Here is a 19353-nt window from a genome sequence, read left to right on the forward strand (position 1 = left end):
GTTTTGTGTCATTTCTGGATTTAAACACACACACGGCGTGCTGCCTTACAACACACACAAGCATACAAGTGTGCATATTTAAAAATAGAGCGGGAACAAAACTTATTTTGATTTTACTTTAAGTTATTTACATTAATAAGTTGTCAGGACTGCGCGTGTCGGGTTTCATCCGAGCCTGATCAGCTGCAGCGCGGCCAGAGCCCGCAGCTCTCTGTCCGCGCTGCAGCCGAGTCACTATCCGATGCTTTTGCAAAAGCTCGAACAGTCCAGTCCAGCAGACACGTCAGCCCACGCATCTACATCTACCATCCTTCAGCAGTAACGACGGAGCCGCCGCCCGAGCGGCACCGACCTCCTCGGCCGCGGGGACGCTTCAGGATAAATGATCACGCCGCGCTCGCTCGCTCTGGGCGCAGACGCAAGTAATCGATCCCTGATCCTGGCGGATCTAAACCTACTCTGTGCAAAATGAAGGATGTTCTCTGTAAATACACACCATTTCTCTTACTATTACACGTACAGCTAGCTGAGTGTCTTCTCCTCATTTGGTCGGGAGTTGCTATGCAGTCCCGCGGCCCCCGCGGCCCACACGTACAAAACTGAATTCTTTTTGCGGCCCACTAGATGGCGCTCGCGGCCCAAGTGTGGGCCGCGGCCCTATGGTTAAGAATCACTGCGCTAGAGGATAACAATCCTGCCAACAGCTATCAAGATAAGACTTTATTGATCCCACAAGGGGAAATGTGTGCACTACCACAACTCAAGTACGAAAACAGAAGAGTAAGCAAAAAAAGATGCTACATACGGTAGCCGGTAATCTATGTTCAACATACACAGTATGCATTATTGATGGAAGGTTGTGAAGATGTTCAAATAAATCATAGCTAACTATAAATAGGAGATATATATTAGTGCTGTCAAGCGATTAAAAACATTCAGGGATTAATTAATTAAGTTCTGCAAGTAATTAAATTAATTAATTTCTTTTTCAATCTCACCTAAAAATTGCTGAGAAAAGCACTCAAGTTGAGGGGTTTTCCTTTAAATTCATTACATTATTGTGGCAGATCAAAACATTGATATTGTTGAGGAATTTATCAAAACCAGTTCTCTTGTGAGTAGGGACTTTTATTCAGTAGCCGGCGGTGAGCAGACCTACACAGACGTGTGTCTTGGTTGGTGTGCTGACCCAGAGTGATTTTACAACAGGGTTTTTATACAAGAAGTTCAATCAACAAAAGGTAGGAATAAACAAGCCAAGTGAGAGACAAAATGTAATTTACAGTCAGATGTGATCGTTCTGTTTGGAACTACCCCCTGAGGAGTCAGGAAGTCTCTGCAGGGGCTGGAAGTCAAAGCCACTTCCACAGTGCCTGTCTCGGCAGGGATGCAAGACGCCGGAACTTGTGTGACAATGGGTCAAGCGGGGGTATGAGGCTAGGGCAACCTGCAAGGCGTGAGCTCGCATGACAATGTGTCTCGACAATATATAACAACAAAAAGTGGCTTTCTAAAGTAATGTATTTATCTTTTTTAACAGACTTGAACAGTTGCAGTCCTAGCCATTCACTTGGCAAGAACATTTGCCACCTCTCGGTCGTAGACGTGCTCATGCACGGTGCTCTCCTCGAGTTTAGTTTGGAGAAGAGCGTTGCTGTGGCAACGTCATTGCTGTGGCAACATTGTTGCTGCTCAGGGTAGCTGCGGCTGCGCCCGCGACCGGATGCTCTCCGTTTATGTGGCTAAACTTGAGCTGCTTCGGTGGTGAGCAAAGCCCTTTCCACAAAGACATATCTCTCTACCTTTATCAATGGTGCCGTCGGAGTGTTTTACAAATGTAAATTCCTAATTCACTGGACTGACAACTTTCACATGCTCCTCCATTTTCACCTCTCTCCTCCACTAGTCACCACCCCCCCATACCTGTCCAGCTACAACGGGGGTCTACCAGCGTAGCTAACCACGCCCACACCCAGGGACAGCCAATCAGTGTCCACTTCAAGGTGGGACTGACCGTTGTTTTCCGCCCACAACTCAAGCACAAGAAGCCCACGGCACAAACACAGATTTCATAATAAAGGCAACTCGCAAACAGAAAAAGTAAAGTTAGAGATTAAAAAATAGTTTAAGCAATTAAAAACGTGCTAAATATGTCTGGAATTAACTGCAATTATAGCGCTAATTTTACACCCCTAATAAATATATACACACATATGTCTACACGTAGTGATGGCAGTGGAGGTAAACTGACCAAATAACCTAATGACATTAATGGCACTTTTCCACTAGTACCTACTCAGCCCGACTCGCCTCGATACGGCTCGTCACGCATCGTTCCAGCTTCACCCGCTTTGTCCTCGTTTGTTTTTCCACAGCCAGGTGAGAAGTGGGGGGGGTTGGGGTGAAGCTGCTGTGACGTAATTGCGCAACCCCTTTGTTTGTGTCGGCGCTGATGAGAAATCAGCTGGAGCCGTGAGCAGCTATGAAGTGACAGAGCTCCTGGTAAATCTGATCGTTCCTTATCACCCGTCTACATCCCTTTTTTAATTCTCTCCTCAGCCACCAGGTTTATGAACATCTGCACCTCAGAGTTGGATCACCAAACAGACATTTGCACTGTATAATAAAATCCCCGCGAGCCGCCAGTCGTTCTCGCGCTGATTCCCGCTTCCTGATTCAAACGTCTGACGGCCCCCTGACCAATCAGTGTGATGACGTCAGATCCAGGGCGGACTCAGCCCGCTTAGAACCTCGGCAGAAAAGGTACAGAAAATGTATCTGCTTGGCACGGCTCCACCCGAAGCGCGCTGAGTAGGTACTAGTGGAAAAGGGCAATAAGATGTGTTATAGAGTTTTAACTGCTTCCGGGATGAATGAGATGCTTAGTGCTCCTTCCTGCAGCGGGGGGTGTTTCAGTCAGACTGAAGGAGCTGCTCAGCGCACCCACGGCCTCGTGCCGTGGGTTATGTGGGTTGTCTATCCTCCTCTCGCCCACCACCACCACAGACTCCAGAGGATGTCCCAGCACAGAGCTAGACCTCCACACCAGTTTGTGAATCCTGTTGCTGTCCCTGTCGGTGCATCCGCTCCCCCAGCAGACCACTGCATGGAAAAGGCGGATGCTACAGGGTCATAAAAAGTCAGGACAGAGACAGGTGAACAGTTCGGGGACAGAGGGCTGAGGTGATTACTAGGACGTGGACAGGTGGAACAGGTCGCGGACAGAAAGCTCAGGTGATTACCAGGACGTGGTAAGGTGAACAGTTTGGGGGACAGAAGGCTGAGGTGATTACCAGGACGGAGACAGGCCAACAGGTCGGGGACAGGCAGGATCGGCAACAGGTGATCAGTCCGGGGAAAACCGCTTGGAAAGTCAGGCATGACAGGAACAATCTGGCAGGGACGGGCTGGGACTGGAGTGCCTCTTTTAAGCGTTAGATAAGACACATTTTGAATATAGGTCATTTTGATATCTTATTTTGGTCACTGCCCACAGGCCGTAGCTATGTAGATCCACTGGAAACTGAACCACACCAAAAAGATAGGTGTAGCAGACTCAGGGGTCTTCTCCAGCAAATAAAGACACACATTTTCTCTATGTAAAGAGTATGCTGTGCTTTAAAAGATACCGATTCTACTGTGTTGGTCTCAGTTCAAACATAAGTCTGTTTGCTAAAAAGCGTATTTTTCTACTTTGTTCTTCTACAGAGGCTCGTGACTTAACATTGTATTCAGGGGTAGAGCTGCAGGGGGCTCTAATCTTCAGAGCAAATGTTGTCTCTAGTTTAACTGTCTTCAACAATCCATTACTTGCCAGGGATTAATAAAGTATTTTTGAATTTGAATTTTCAATATTTGGTCTTAATCTCTTTGATCATTATTGTTGTCGAAAAAGTGTCAGTGTTGTGGAAAAATTGAAGTGACTGGTATTTAAGTAAGATTGATAATAACATACTACTACTACTGTCATTTAGCAGATGCTTTTATCCAGGGCAACTTACACCTGAGAGAGCCTGGGGAGCCATTAGGGGTAAGGGCCTTGCTCAGGGGCCCAACGTGGTTCAGCTTGATTGCCATTGCAGGGCTTGAACCTGGGTCTTCCGCACCCAAGCCGCCCTAATACCTAAGAAAAAAGACTGAACAAATGTCTAGAACGGGGGTCGGCTCTCTAGCGCCGCCCTAGTGGCTCCTGGAGCTTTTTCAAAAATGTTGGACCTTTTTTTTGTCTTTTTTTCTTATTTTCTTTCTTTTTTCTTCTTTTTTTCCTTTTTCTTTTTTTTCTTCTATTTTTTCTTTTTTTCTCTTTTTTCCTTTTTTTCTTCTTTTTTTCTTCTATTTTTTCTTTTTTTCTTTTTTCTTCTTTTTTCCTTTTTCTCTTTTTTCTTCCTTTTTCCTTTACTTTTTAATCTCGACATTTCGACTTTTTCTCGTAATTTTGAATTTTTTCTCAACATTTCGACTTCTCGACATTTCAACATTAATCTCGACATTTCGACTTTTTTCTCAACATTTCGACTTTTTTCTCAACATTTCGAATTTTTCTCAACATTAGGACTTTTTTCTCGAAGTGCATAATGAAAAAACAAATCTTCCCCCAGTTCTAACTAATATAGAAACATGCAGCATGTGTTGTCTTCATTCTAAGGCTTATACAAGACGTTTCATTTTTTGCGGCTCCAGACATATTAGTTTTTTGTGTTTTTGGTCCAATATGGCTCTAAAACATGTTGGGTTGCAGACCCCTGGTCTAGAACAAATATTATAATGTAGCAAAAAGCCGAACACATCAGTGAGTGTTGAAGAAGGACGACCCTGAGAGATGCTAGTACAGCAGATTTACCAGAACAGACAAGGTGCTTGTATCAAAATAAGATCATAGCTCTGATATGAATCCGGCTGAACCCAAACGTTTAGTCTTTTAATTGAAAGTTAAATATCGAAAAAACTGTAATAATTGGCATAATGAGGTTGTACGGTCCTTTACTGCCGATCGGGCCGAGTGTTTGAACGTTTGAAGGGAAACCGTTTCTGGATACTAATACATCGCCTGCATTTTTCAGGTTTTCTTGGGCGTGTTTTATTTTTTGGGGATTTTTTCTTCATTATCAGAGCGGAGTCATGCTATACACTCGCTGCTGCGCAGTGGGATTTTTGCGACTTTAGCTTTCTAGCAAAATTTCTAGCAACATTGCCCTTTGGGTCGTTTTGGACGTTTGCAATATAGTCCTGCCACTACTTATGCCCATAATGAACGGAAATAATGCACTTCCATCACAGTCAGTTAATGGAATTCACTTTTATACATCTAAAAAAGCAATTAAGACATTGGAAATAGTTTAACCATTTCACACATTTAGTTTTCTTTATTTTCCAAACTTATATTGTGTTTCTTTTGTTTCAGTGCTGGATTTTTAAGTCCTAGCAAATTAATGAAAACATGGCAGCTTGTGGGTTAAATGAAGACAATGAAAGAACCACTCATTTTCAGGCAGTGACTGATTTACCATTCACAGATATTTAAGCTGTTATTTTCTAACAATTTGGTTTCAACAAGAATTCACAATTGAATTAAAAGGAGAGTTTTGATTAAAACCAACTGTGTTTGTTAGCCGAGAATGAAAGTGAATTAGAGGGCTATAAAAGGAGAGCGGTGGATCAGGATGGCTGAAAGAAAAGAACAATATACTTTGTTTAAAGGCATCACTTGGGTAAAGTAACAGGTAAAAGGATAAGTAATACAGGCGGAGTCCTGTCATGTGCAGAAATACTCGGATTACTCTGCAGTTGTGGTTGTATCAGGGATGGATAAGAGACTGGTGGAGCGTTTTGTGGCATGGTGTTGTAACAATCATTTAATCTTGAATGTGAACAAGACTAAGGGGATGATTGTGGATTTTAGGAGAACCAGGATTAAGTTGAACAGTTTTTCCAGGTGGTGGAGGAGTGTAAATACCTCAGTGTTCACTAAACTGGAGCTAAAACACTGATGCTGTTTATAAGAAAGGACAGAACAGACTTGTGCTGTCTTAGGGTCAAGGAAGGAGGAAGGGAAGAAGGGAGGAAGGAAGGAAAGAAAGAAGGGAGGAAAGAAGGAAGGGAGGGGAAAAAGAAGGAAGGAAGGAAGGAAGGAAGGAAGGAAGGAAGGAAGGAAGGAAGGAAGGAAGGAAGGAAGGAATGTACGAGGGGAGAAAAGAAAGAAGGAAAGGAGTAAAGAAGGAAGGAAGGAAGGAAGGAAGGAATAAGGAAGGAAGGAAATAAGGAAGGAAGGGAGAAAAGAAGGAAGGAAGGAAGGAAGGAAGGAAGGAAGGAAGGAAGGAAGGAAGGAAGGAAGGAAGGAAGGAAGGAAGGAAGGAAGGAAGGAAGGAAGGAAGGAAGGAAGGAAGGAAGGAAGGAAGGGAAAAAACAAGGAAAGAATGTACGAGGGGAGAAAATAAAGAAGGAAAGGAGTAAAGAAGGAAGGAAGGAAATAAGGAAGGAAAGGAGAAAAGAAGGAAGGGAGAAAAGAAGGAAGGAAGGAAGGAAGGAAGGAAGGAAGGAAGGAAGGAAGGAAGGAAGGAAGGAAGGAAGGAATGTACGAGGGGAGAAAAGAAAGAAGGAAAGGAGTAAAGAAGGAAGGAAGGAAGGAATAAGGAAGGAAGGAAATAAGGAAGGAAGGGAGAAAAGAAGGAAGGAAGGAAGGAAGGAAGGAAGGAAGGAAGGAAGGAAGGAAGGAAGGGAGGAAGGGAGGGAGGGAGGGAGGGAGGAAGGAAGGAAGGGAGAAAAGAAGGAAGGGAGAAAAGAAGGAAGGAAGGAAGGAAGGAAGGAAGGAAGGAAGGAAGGAAGGAAGGAAGGGAGGAAGGGAGGGAGGGAGGGAGGGAGGGAGGGAGGGAGGAAGGAAGGAAGGGAGAAAAGAGGAAGGGAGAAGGAAGGAGAGAGCAGGTGGAAAGGAGGAACAGGAGAATGAGGTCATTTTGACCCAAAGACAGTACCAGGGTTACGTTTAGCTCCTTCAGTGTTTGCAGCAACATGTTGAATATCTTCTCTACGTCTGTGGTGGAGCGTTCATTCACCTCTGCAGCATCACAACCAGAGACTGAAGAAACTGATAAAGAAGGCTGGTTCTGTTCTGGGGACTGTTGTGGTCTTCAAACCGCTATAAGCAGTACTGGAGTTGTTAAAAAAAAATCAGGGGGGGTGGTGGATTTTATCATATGGGGACAGATAATTTGTGCTGATTACAAATAATATAATATATTACAAATAATAGCAGTGACCAAAACACCTGCAGAAATACTGCAGGAATGACATAGCAGCAGTTAAATGCAGCCTTCTGTAAGCTTTAAAGGAGCTGTATGTAAGAGCAATAATAAAACAAATCATAAAATGACCCCGATATGTCAACAGACATTTAAAAATCATGTTCATTTCAAATACTTATGTCACTGACAACAGCACTCAAGCCAGGATATTCCAGTTTAAAAAGAGGAGTTGCAGCCCTCAACTGATGTTTATGTTGTCATTTTTTGTTTTGGCCTGAAGCTCCACCCTCCACCTATCTCCCAATCACCAAGTCAGTATTGTTTCTGAAGCTCCACCCTCCACCTATCTCCCAATCACCAAGTCAGTATTGTTTCTGAAGCTCCACCCTCCACCTATCTCCCAATCACCAAGTCAGTATTGTTTCTGAAGCTCCACCCTCCACCTATCTCCCAATCACCAAGTCAGTATTGTTTCTGAAGCTCCACCCTCCACCTATCTCCCAATCACCAAGTCAGTATTGTTTCTGAAGCTCCACCCTCCACCTATCTCCCAATCACCAAGTCAGTATTGTTTCTGAAGCTCCACCCTCCACCTATCTCCCAATCACCAAGTCAGTATTGTTTCTGAAGCTCCACCCTCCACCTATCTCCCAATCACCAAGTCAGTATTGTTTCTGAAGCTCCACCCTCCACCTATCTCCCAATCACCAAGTCAGTATTGTTTCTGAAGCTCCACCCTCCACCTATCTCCCAATCACCAAGTCAGTATTGTTTCGGCATCCGGGTTGCCAGCTCGGCTCTAATTATGGCAGCCATGGCAGCCTACGTTCCTGCTGCATTCTGCAGCCTACCTGGCAACCTCTGGTCGGGGGGAGGAGGGGGAGGGTACACGCCGCTCAACAATATTTTGAAAGTGACTGCAGTACCAGTTTTGGCCATTTCTTACAGACGGCTCCTTTAAATATCCACTGGGCTTACATCAAATACATCAAAACACAACAATAAAAAACACTTTTCTGAACTTATCAATATGACTCTGTCCTTCACAGGATAAGTAAAATGGATCACTGCAAAAACTCACAATCTTAACAAGAATATTTGTCTTATTTCTAGTTAAAATGTCTCATTTTAGTAAAAAAATCTCATTACATTTAAAACAAGACTCATCACTGGAAAAAACAACAATTTTCACCTGTTTCAAGTAGATTTTCACTTAAAATAAGTAGAAAAATCTGTCAGTGGAACAAGATTATTTTGCTTGTAATAAAAAGATAAATCTTGTCCTACTGGCAGATTTTCCTACTTATTTCAAGTGAAAATTTACTTGAAACAGGTGAAAATTGTCAAATAAGTTATTTTTCTGGTGATGACTCTAAATGTTGAAATATCAGTAAAACCACATTCATTGATGAAATGACATAAGGGATGGAAAGGAGGGATGGCAGTTTTACAGGGGGGATGATTTGGACCGTTTTTATTTCAGGGGGGGTGCCATCCCCCCTCATCCCCCCTCATCCCCCCTCATCCCCCCTCAACTCCAGTACTGGCTACAAGAGATCCCTTCCATTTGTTGCTTCCATGAAAATCTTGGGCTTGTGGCTGTTTAAGGGCAGTAATGAGTAAAAGAAAAATACATTATTTCAATCAGTTGATATCAAAAGTTGACTGAAACTATACTTGTCTGTATGATAGACCATACAAACATTGAATGAAGCAGAGGTGGATACGTATTAACTACTGATTACTTTACTATTATTTCATTGGACAATGTATAATGACAATAACAGGCATTGGATTCAATTCAATTCAACCTTGCTAAGCTTTATTACATGACAAAGACAGACGAGTTATATAAACACTCCTGGCATGTTACAAAAACGTCCACCCCCGTCAGAGATGTGATGGGCGTGAAATTAAACAAGTGAGACCAAAATGGTTTTTGGACAAGACTTTATATACGTTCATTTCTTTCTTTTTTTTTCTTTAACTATGTTCATTTCTGCTGTTGGACATTTTAACATGGAGGTCAGTGGAAATGAACTCACTTATGGAGCCTCTAGTGGTCAGGTGAGGAACTGCAACCAACGTTAGACGGTGAGCACTTGGTCTGCACTTGTGAAAGTTCATCACCTTTAGCCAAAGTTCTCTTCTCACTTGGGAGTCTGCATCTCATCACGTTCGGTCCACATTCCCAGGTATTTATTTGATCCACCCACTTTATTGAGGATGCATCCAAAGGAGAGTTGAGTAGACCTGAGACAAGCAAAGTATCCCAAAATGCATTTTTCACGAACAAGCAAAAGTGAAAGTGGAGTGAGGAGTAGAAAAATAAAGTTATAACTTTGTTGTGGTGTAATAGAATGTAGTATTTACATATTTTGACATTTTTTGAATAAGGAGTGCTCTAACTTCATATTTGTAGTGAAGTCAGAACGATAATGCCAATTTTAAAATTTCCTTTTTTTATATTTGAAAACTGCCATTCTTTTCTTCTTTTGGAAATTAGAAATTTTCTCTTTTCATTGCTTTAATTAGATTTTGTGGATCGATACAAATTCTGAGGTTTCCATTCTTTATGACTACAATGACCAGTGAGCTGACGCAATCTTTTGGCCCTTCAATCCTCTCAATAACCTTGAGGCCCCTCAATCCTGTCCAGCTGGGCCTTCAGTGGCTTTTGTAGAGCAAATTACACATTTTTGCATGGCTTGATGATAGGTGGGATATTTTTATCCACTCTGATTGTCTCTTCTCCTGGAAGACATCCTAGAAGATCCTGGAACTGGTCACTTTACTCTTGCATCAATTCTTCATAGATGTTGTGAGTAGGGATGGGAATTGATAAGATTTCTCCGATTTCGATTCCATTTTCAATTCTGTTTAACGATTCAATTCTTTATCGATTCTCTTATCGATTCTCATTTGGAAAAAAGGAGAACAAACAATTTTACTATCAACTTTGTTTTATATCTTTGAACAAAAAAATATAAGTGAGGTCTTAAGACGCCCCCAGCCTTGGGCTCCTCCATGGTGCCACAAAATTATTTGTTATATAAAATATGTATTTAATATGAAATAATAATAATAAAATAAATATTCTTCTGTAGAAATAACTAAAAACAACAAATTATTTTGTGGCAATTACACAAGAATGTCCAGTAACATGTTCAACACCACAAAATTAGTCCCTGCAGGTAACATTCATCTATTCTGGCCTGATTCTCTTCCCTGCCTTGATGAAAGGAGAAGTTAGTGGAAGATGCTCTTTAACTTCTCCATAGATGAGCTGACGAGCTGCAGCTGTGTCAGGAGCTCCGCTGTCCGCCGGACCGCGCCTAGCACGTCTACGTGTCCGAGAGCGCAGCTCTTCTAAAGCATGAATTATGGTCCGCGTTAAATCGACGCAGAGCCTACGGCGTGGGGTACGCCGTACGGTGTGCGTCGCCGCGAACCCTACGCTGTAGGCTCTGCGTTGCTGTAACGCGGAACCATAAATCAGCCTTACCACACGCCGGCTGACTCCGCGCTCCCAGCGCATCAGCCGGCCGAGTCCTAACAGTTTCCCCCCTCTGTTGAAATGTCCACATTGCAAGTATTGTCACCCTATTGTCATCCTTTTTGGTAAAATGTAACCAAACCTTCGAGCATTTATGCCGCTTTGTCCCCGTGTTTTCCTGCTGGGCGCGAATGCGCACGTTGCGCAATGTGATTGGTGACGTCATTCACGCCCACTGGAATCAATAAGGGAATAATTAGCAAAAAAGGCAAACGATTCCAAGGATTTGAAACACTGGGAACCGGTTCTCAACAAGAACCGGTTCTCTATTCCCATTCCTAGTTGTGAGTCCTTCCAGAGCTAGCTCTTCATCATTTAGCCTCTGACAAACAGATAACGCCAGGGCAGATTACAATGAAGGCAGTTGTATACTCTCTTGTGTGTAGCACTTTCACCAGGGATTTTCTTTTACCGGGCATGTTTGTGCCCAAGTAGCCTTTTACTTCTACTATTGCTGCAACCAGTTTAGGTCTACGCTTAATGTTATTGAACACATGTTTGAGCTCCCGGGTCCAATTTCTCCACAGTGTATGTTATTTACTGGCAATGTCAGCATCAAGTCTTTCTTTTCTGTTTTCTGCCACTACGTCCAAAAAAACTTCTTTCACTAAAACATTGCAGTCCTTGAGAAACACTGAAAGAATTTTGCTGTGTTGTGTTTGATTCTAGGAATCCTGAGGATAGTGGTTCTGTCTATCCCTTTGTGGGCTATTTTACTGACTGTGGGCCCATTTTTCTGGAGGATGCTGTGTGCCAGATCAACCACACGTATTTTCCTGCTTCTCCCTGTTCATTGGTTTCCTGTCTGTTTTTGCGCCAGGGGCACTGCTCTCTTTTCTTTTTACTCTGTGTGTCTCTACGTGCTTCATCTACATTGGAGGTTTCAGACAACTCTTTTGCCTGTGTTTTCACTGTGTCCTCTCTAGTAGAATAGTAATAGTAAGTCTGTCCTTTATCAGTTAACCATTCAATCTCTAAATTCACATCTTACTCCTGTCCCTGGGCTCTGTCATGTGCTGATCAGTTGTCTCGCCCATCTTCTGTACACATGTGAAAAATCAGTCTTTCAAATGCAACATTTCTTATTGGAATCCAGTAATCATCACACTTTTCCATTATTTTGTCAAACTGACCATTCAACACTTAACCCTTGTGCTGTCTTTGGGTCAAAATGACCCAATTCTTCTATCCTTCTTTCCTCCTGCCATGCTCTCTCCTTCCTTCTTCCTTTCCTATTTCCCTCCTTTTTACCCTCCTTTACTCCTTTTTCTTTCCTTCTATTCCTATTCTTTTCTCCCTTCCTTACTCCCTTTCCTACTTCCTTCCTTCTTTCCTTCTTTTCTCCTTCCATTCCTCCCTTCTTTCCTCCCTTCCTTACTCCCTTTCCTACTCCCTTCCTTCTTTTCTCCTTTCTCCCTTCCTTCCATCTTTTCTCCCTTCCTTACTCCCTTTCCTACGTGCTTCCTTATTTCCTTCTTTTCTCCTTTCTTCCTTCCTTCCATTCCTCCCTTCTTTCCTCCCTTCCATCTTTTCTCCCTTCCTTATTCCCTTTCCTACTTCCTTCCTTCTTTCCTTCTTCTCTCCTTTCACCTTTCCTTCCATCTTTTCTCCCTTCTTTTCTTCCTCCCATCTTTTCTCCCTTCCTTACTCCCTTTCCTACTTCCTTCCTTCTTTCCTCCTTTCTTCCTTACTTCCTTCTTTCCTTCCTCCCATCTTTCCTCCCTTCCTTACTCCCTTTCCTACTTCCTTCCTTCTTTTCTCCTTTCTTCCTTACTTCCTTCTTTCCTTCCTCCCATCTTTCCTCCCTTCCTTACTCCCTTTCCTACTTCCTTCCTTCTTTCCTCCTTTCTTCCTTACTTCCTTCTTTCCTTCCTCCCATCTTTCCTCCCTTCCTTACTCCCTTTCCTACTTCCTTCCTTCTTTTCTCCTTTCTTCCTTACTTCCTTCTTTCCTTCCTCCCATCTTTCCTCCCTTCCTTACTCCCTTTCCTACTTCCTTCCTTCTTTCCTCCTTTCTTCCTTACTTCCTCCTTTCCTTCCTCCCATCTTTCCTCCCTTCCCCCTCCCTTGACCCAGAGACAGCACACGGGTTAAGAGTAACCTCTCAAGCCACCAGTACTGTGTGGACGGATGCAGGTCATGTGAAAGGTTTCATAGTTGGGATGTTTGGCCGCCAGCAGACACAGTGAAAGCTGCTTCCCATCCAAAACAGGATTTAACTTTGAGCCGTGGGGGAAGTCATCAAATCTAATGTGTTTGTGTGTTGTTTTATGATTTCCTACAGAGTCCTCAAATTCCAGGCAACGAGTTGAGAGAGGAGGGTTCTCTGTTTGGAGAGGCAGACGGCTCAGGAGAAGGAGCTCAGGTCTTCCTGTCTGAGATCAGTGAGGAAGATGTGGAGGTGCTTCGTCAGAGAGAGGAGGCCCTGCTTCAGATCGAGGTAAGAACTTATCACATCACGATTAATAAAACACAGACCTCACAAGAGTGTCGGTGGCAGTCGACCAACGTGTCTTCTGAAGCGTCCTGGATGTCAACATTTCTCCAGAGACAGCGTCTGTGGCATCTCAGTCAGTCCTCTCGGTATCTGTGCAGTTCATGGTTTACTGCTATAAGTAGGCTACAGGTGCTACTTCTATTAGTACATGTGTTATTACTATTAGTTCATGTGCTACTATTATTAGTACATTTGCTACTACTATTAGTTCATGTGTTATTACTATTAGTACATGTGCAACTACTATTTGTACATTTGCTACTATATATATATATATATATATATATATATATATATATATATATATATATATATATATATATATATATATATATATATATATATATATAATTTGAGAGGGGAGAACAATTTCCGCACAACACTCAAAACATTTACCATTTCCATATGTGGAGTGAAGTTGTGGAACAGTTTGGAGCTCAAGCAACGTCCAAGCATGAGCCGGTTCAAACAGCACAATACAAGTACACAGCACAGTACAAAAATATGGTTTTTACAGGGAACAGGGAGGATGAAGGGCTTTGACGATCACAGGTGTTTCCACACATCATTTACTCACTTGTTTACTCACATTATTTATTTTCTAGGTTGTAAATGTATACATATGTAATGTAAATATGTAATATCATATTGAAATCAACTGAGGATAGTAATAACTGAGAAGGGAGAAGGGGTAGGATTAAATAAGCATATGCTTCTTTCTACTCCTTTTTGGACATGGTAACATTGTTTTGTTTTATTTATTCATTTTTTGTTGTTTTGACTATATTGACTTATGTGTTATTTTTATGTTTTCCCATGTTCGGAATAAAGCTTTCATTCATTCATTCATTCATTCATTCATTCATTCATTCATTCATTCATTCATTCATTCATTCATTCATTCATAATACAATTTTCCAGCACACATACCGTAGACACTAATGCTCCTCATGTATGAAGGTTTTTGAACTACCGTATTTTCCGCACTATAAGGCGCACCTAAAAGCCTTTAATTTTCTCAAAAACCTGCAGTGTGCCTTATATATGATCATTACGGTAATTTCTGTTACTGTAGTCAGGGGGATTGTGGGTAATGTAGTCAGGGGGATTGTGGGTAATGTAGTTGGTGTCGCCAAAGTAATGGCGCTAAAAACGCCAGGAATCGTCACAGACGTTCAAGACAACAGCAGCGACGCTGACTCTCATAATGGAGACTTTGACGAGACGGAGCAAAGCTGGTTTTTATTTTGTTAATAAAGTTTGACATACGGTACTTTTCTTCTTGGTTTTTTTTTTTGCATTTGCTGTAGGATTTTGTAGCATTTCCTGTAGCGCAGCTCCATCAGGTAGATACGTAACTCAACCCCAGCCACTATAGTACGGTATATTACCATATATTTAGTGCGCCTTATAATGTGGAAAATACGGTAAATGCTGATATCAAGCCAGGCGGTACCTGCCTAACCTTCTTGTCTGGAAGGCCATGGTTTCTAAAATAATTTCAGATTCAAATCAATGTGACCACAGAACAGTTTTTTCCACCTTGCCTGAGTCCATTTAAAATGAGCTCTGAACCAGAGAAGACAGGTATTTCTAGATCATGTTCACGTACGTCCGCTTCTTTTCATGAGGGTTTAATCAGCAAGTTTGGACGACACAACCAGCTGTGTTCACAGACAATGATCTCTGGAAGTGTCCCTGAGTCCGTGCAGTGATTTTAAATAAAGAATCATGTCTGTTTTTAATACAGAGCTGTCTGAAGAGGTCAAAGTCCACTGGTATCCATGGCTGATTTTCAGGACAGTATTTTTGTAAATACTCCCATGAGTTGGTCTGCACAGTCCTTGGCCAGTGATGCCATCATGTTCTGCTGCTTTCCTGAAGTTTGATTTCCTTAGCACGTGCCTCATGTCATGTTCCTCCACCCTGAAGAAGTGGGTTTTTTTTAATCCATAATGATGAGGCACTAAAGCATGCTCAAATCATGATGTTCCATCTACTTTACTTTGACAATTCAATGGTGTTTTGATGTCTTAAGCCTTGTGCTGTTTTCGGGTCAAAATGACCTAATTCTCCTTCCTTCTTCTCTTCCTCTTTTCTCCCTTCCTTCCTTCTTTCCTTGTTTTCTCCCTTCCTTCTCCTTCCTTCCTTCTTTCCTCCCTTCCTTCTTTTCTCCCTTCCTTCCACCCTTCCTTCCTTCTTTTCTCCCTTCCTTCCTTCCTTCCTTCCTTCCTTCCTTCCTTCCTTCCTTCCTTCCTTCCTTCCTTCCTTCCTTCCTTCCTTCCTTCCTTCCTTCCTTCCTTCCTTCCTTCCTTCCTTCCTTCCTTCCTTCCTTCCTTCTTTTATCCCTTCCTTCCTTCTTTCTTTCCTTCTTTTCATTCTTCCTTCCTTCCTTCTTTCCTCCCTTCTTCTCTTCCTCCTTCCTTGACCCAAAGACAGCACAAGGGTTAAGCTGTGAACTTTTTGCTTCATACATAGTGCTGATTATTCTTCCTGAACAATCAACTTTTGTTTCATCCGTCCCTAAAACCTTTTCTCACAACTGTTGTGGATTTCCAAGGTACTATTTGGCACATTGTAGGCATACGGCATCCTCTATGTTGTTCTAAATGGATATCTTGCCTGTTCAGTGATATCCATATGGTGGACTCATGAACGGAGAGGTTTCCAGCCCTAGCTACATTTGCACTTCACTTTTTTGCTGACAGACTGCTGTTAAACATGCTACTCTGAAAATCTGAAGTGCATCTAACATACTGTAAACCAACATGAACCATATTTAGCAGCATATTGCAGAATGAAGGCCAACAGCAGGCTGACACGTGCTGCCACAGCCTGCTTTGAAAATGACGAGACATTCCATGACAGGCCAGTTCTGGATGACAGCTTACCATGCTGCAGTTGAAGACTAATGACAATATTTTAGGAGCACTTTGAAGCGTAATAAAGATTTATCTGTGTCCCCAGTTGGAGCTGTCTGAACTTCATCAACATTTAAAATCAGCTAATCCTGCTGTAGGAGCCCAGCTCGGAAAAGCAGGGAAGAAAGAAAAAGTATCAGTCTCTTTCAGTTACATGCAGTGAAAGAGCTGCAGTACAGATGACAGCCTCAATTTAACATAATTTTGGTTAAGATGGACCAGGCAGATGATATGGCTTTCAAACAAGGTCTACTGGCCAGCTCTTTAGTCGCAATGTTATGGATAAATTTCATCTACAGCACTGAGGCAAGTACTGCAAGGTTCATGTTGTTCCTTTGGGGGTGATAGTATCTGACAATGTTCCTCTCTTTTACCACCACACCACGAATTCCCTCCACATCCTTTTATGCCAACAAATCAGTAAAGTTGTGACTCCCAACACACAGCACATTTCCTCACTCTCCTGCTCTCAGAGAACCAGCAGAATGTAGTATCTCTCATCATTATCAGGCTTTCTCTCTCAAGAAAAGTGTCATCATTTGGCAAGTGACCAAGCAAAGTGAGTGGACTCAGACCACAGTTAAGCAAGATGTAAAGGGTTTATTTACAGAAGGGGACAATAGCGTAAGAGGGTAAGACTTCAGGAAGTGAAAGATTTTCTGGGACCTCACCAGTTAGCATGGTAGTTTCCTTGAGAGAAGTTGTTCACAGAGTAGAATAGAAATGAGTAAAAGATACATCCTAGGATGCACTGGGACACATCATCAGTGATGTGCCTGAGATCATCTGGGGTTTCGGGTCTTTCAACAATCATACCCCCTCCTTCAGGTGACCCAGCCGGGGTTGATCAAGCCCCGACTTGTGTCCCAGTAGCATTGGCCTACAGATTGCTCCCCCTGATCCAAAGCCATCTCGAGGCTCTCTCTGCTGCCTCCATGGAGGACTTGATGGCTTTCCTTTTTTGTAGCCCCTGTAATGCCAAGTAGCGTGAACACCTTGCACAGCGAGTGGCCAGCAAACCCTCTACAGCCTACTTCAATAGGCTCACATCGTGCCTTCCAGCCTCTTCTTTGGCATTGTTCGACCAGCTCCTGGTAATTCGACCGCTTCCGCTCGTTCGCCTCTTCTATTCGGTCCTCCCAGGGAACTATCAGTTCTATCAGTAGCACCTGCCTTGAAGACACTGATGAGAGCATGATGTCTGGCCTCAAAGATGTTGTTGTGATGCGGTCTGGAAACTTGAGCTGCTTGCCCAAGTCCACTTGTAGATCCCAGTCAACTGCTGAGGTGAGGAGGCCGGCTGCTAGTTTGGGCTGTGACTGCGGCTGCTCTCCAGCCCTGATAAAGGCAATGTTCCTCTTGCCAGGTTGTTGCTTGCTGCTGTTGCTTTTGGCCACGATGGTGAAGATGGCTTCAGCAACGGTCTTCAGCACTTGCTCGTGCCGCCAACGGTAGCGGCCCTCCCCCAGGACTTTAGAGCAGCTGCTTAGGATGTGCTCCAGAGAGCCTTTCCTGGAACACAGCGCACAGGCAGGAGAGTCAACCATGCCCCAGAGATGGAGGTTGGCTGGGCTGGGTAATACATCATAGACAGCTTGGACCATGAACTTGATGCGCTGGGGTTCAGCCTGCCTGAACTCAGACCACGTCACCTTCCTCTCCAGCGCTCCCTCCCATCTTGTCCATGCTCCTTGCTGCTGCATGCCCACCATCCTGCTGGTCCGTTCCTCCTCAACCCCTGCCCGCACCTCCTTCAGGACTAGCTGGCGTTTGTCCTTACCTCGAACCTTCTCATAGCGAGGTTGAGTAATGGCTCCCAATCCTGCACGGCCTGTTGCAACCGTGCCCACCAGAGCCCTTTGTCTCAGTCGAGACTCAGCTACCTCCAGGCCTTCCTGACCCCTCCACTTCCTACTGGTTCGCACCACGATGCCCGCTGATGCCACTTTCGAGTCTTTGGAGTCCCGGTAGAGCAAGGCCTCTCTTGTGCGAGAGACCCTGAACTCCTCTTCAAGGCTGCTGAAAGGGAGCTGGAGTTTGTTGGTCTTCCCATACAGAGCTGCACTACATAGGCTCCGTGGAAAGCCCATCCAACGACGGAGGTGGCTGCTGATCTTCCTCTCTAGAGTCTCCACTGTAGACAAGGGCACTTCATACACCAACAGAGGCCAGAGAACGCCGGGATGAAGGACCTGCGGTAGCGTTCCTTCTTGCAGCGGGTGGAGCAGTCTTTGGCTGAAGGAGCTGCTGATGCTCCCACAGTGTCATGTAGGGGGTGAGAGGGGTTGTCCATGATGGAGTTCAGCTTGACCAGCATCCTCCTCTCACCCACCTCCTCAGCAGAGTCCAGAGCACAACCAAGAACCGAGCCAGCCCTCCTGACCAGTCTGCATAGAATATGGAAGACACTACCACAGAGTCATAAAAAGTCCTTAGGAGCTCCCTGCACACACCGAAGGACCTCAGTCTCCTCAGCAGGTGGATTCGACTCTGGCCCTTCTTGTACAGGGCGTTGGTGTTGTGTGACCAGTCCAGTTTATTATTGAGGTGAACACCCAGGTACTTGTACTCCCCCAGGTAACACCCAGGTACTTGTACTCCTCCAGGTAACACCCAGGTACTTATACTCCTCCACCCTCTCAATGTCCAGCCCCTGGATGTTCACCGGTGCAAGAGGCAGAGGGTTCCTGCCGAAGTCGATCACCACCTCCTTCGTCTTGCTGGTGTTGATGTGCAGATGGTTCAGTTCGCACCATGTGACGAAGTCGGCAATGACCCCCCTGTACTCCAGATCGTCCCCCCTGGACACAGCCGTCCCGGATAAGTGCTGGTGTGAAGAAGGAGAGGAGGAGGGGGGGAGGGGACATGTCGTTGTCGAATCTGTTAAAGAACAGATTCAGCTTGTTCGCCCAGACGCAGACCCCTCCCCGCTGCCCCCGGGAGAGGCCCGAGATGGTTTTAAGGCCTCTCCAGACCTCCCTGGTGTTGCTCCCGCTCAGGCGCTCCTCCAGCTTCTTCCTGTAACTCTCCTTGCCTCTCCTGATTCCTCTCATCAACTCCTTCTGAACCCTCCTCAGTTCATCCTTGTCCCGGACTTGAAGATCCTCTTCTTCTCGTTAAGTAGGGTCTTCAGTTATATATT

At 44.0% G+C, this 19353-nt stretch overlaps 1 protein-coding gene across 1 annotated transcript in view; it reads left to right on the forward strand.

Moving 5' to 3' along the window:
• The window catches only part of LOC133424214 (t-SNARE domain-containing protein 1-like), a 186747-nt gene that overhangs the window by 57109 nt on the left and 110285 nt on the right, over positions 1-19353 (forward strand). The window contains exon 8 of the mRNA XM_061714681.1: positions 13078-13233. Within this exon, the coding sequence (XP_061570665.1) occupies positions 13078-13233 (156 nt within the window). The remainder of the gene's footprint in view (positions 1-13077; positions 13234-19353) is intronic.

This window comes from Cololabis saira, chromosome 3 (genome assembly GCF_033807715.1).
Source record: "Cololabis saira isolate AMF1-May2022 chromosome 3, fColSai1.1, whole genome shotgun sequence".
NCBI lineage: Eukaryota > Metazoa > Chordata > Actinopteri > Beloniformes > Belonidae > Cololabis > Cololabis saira.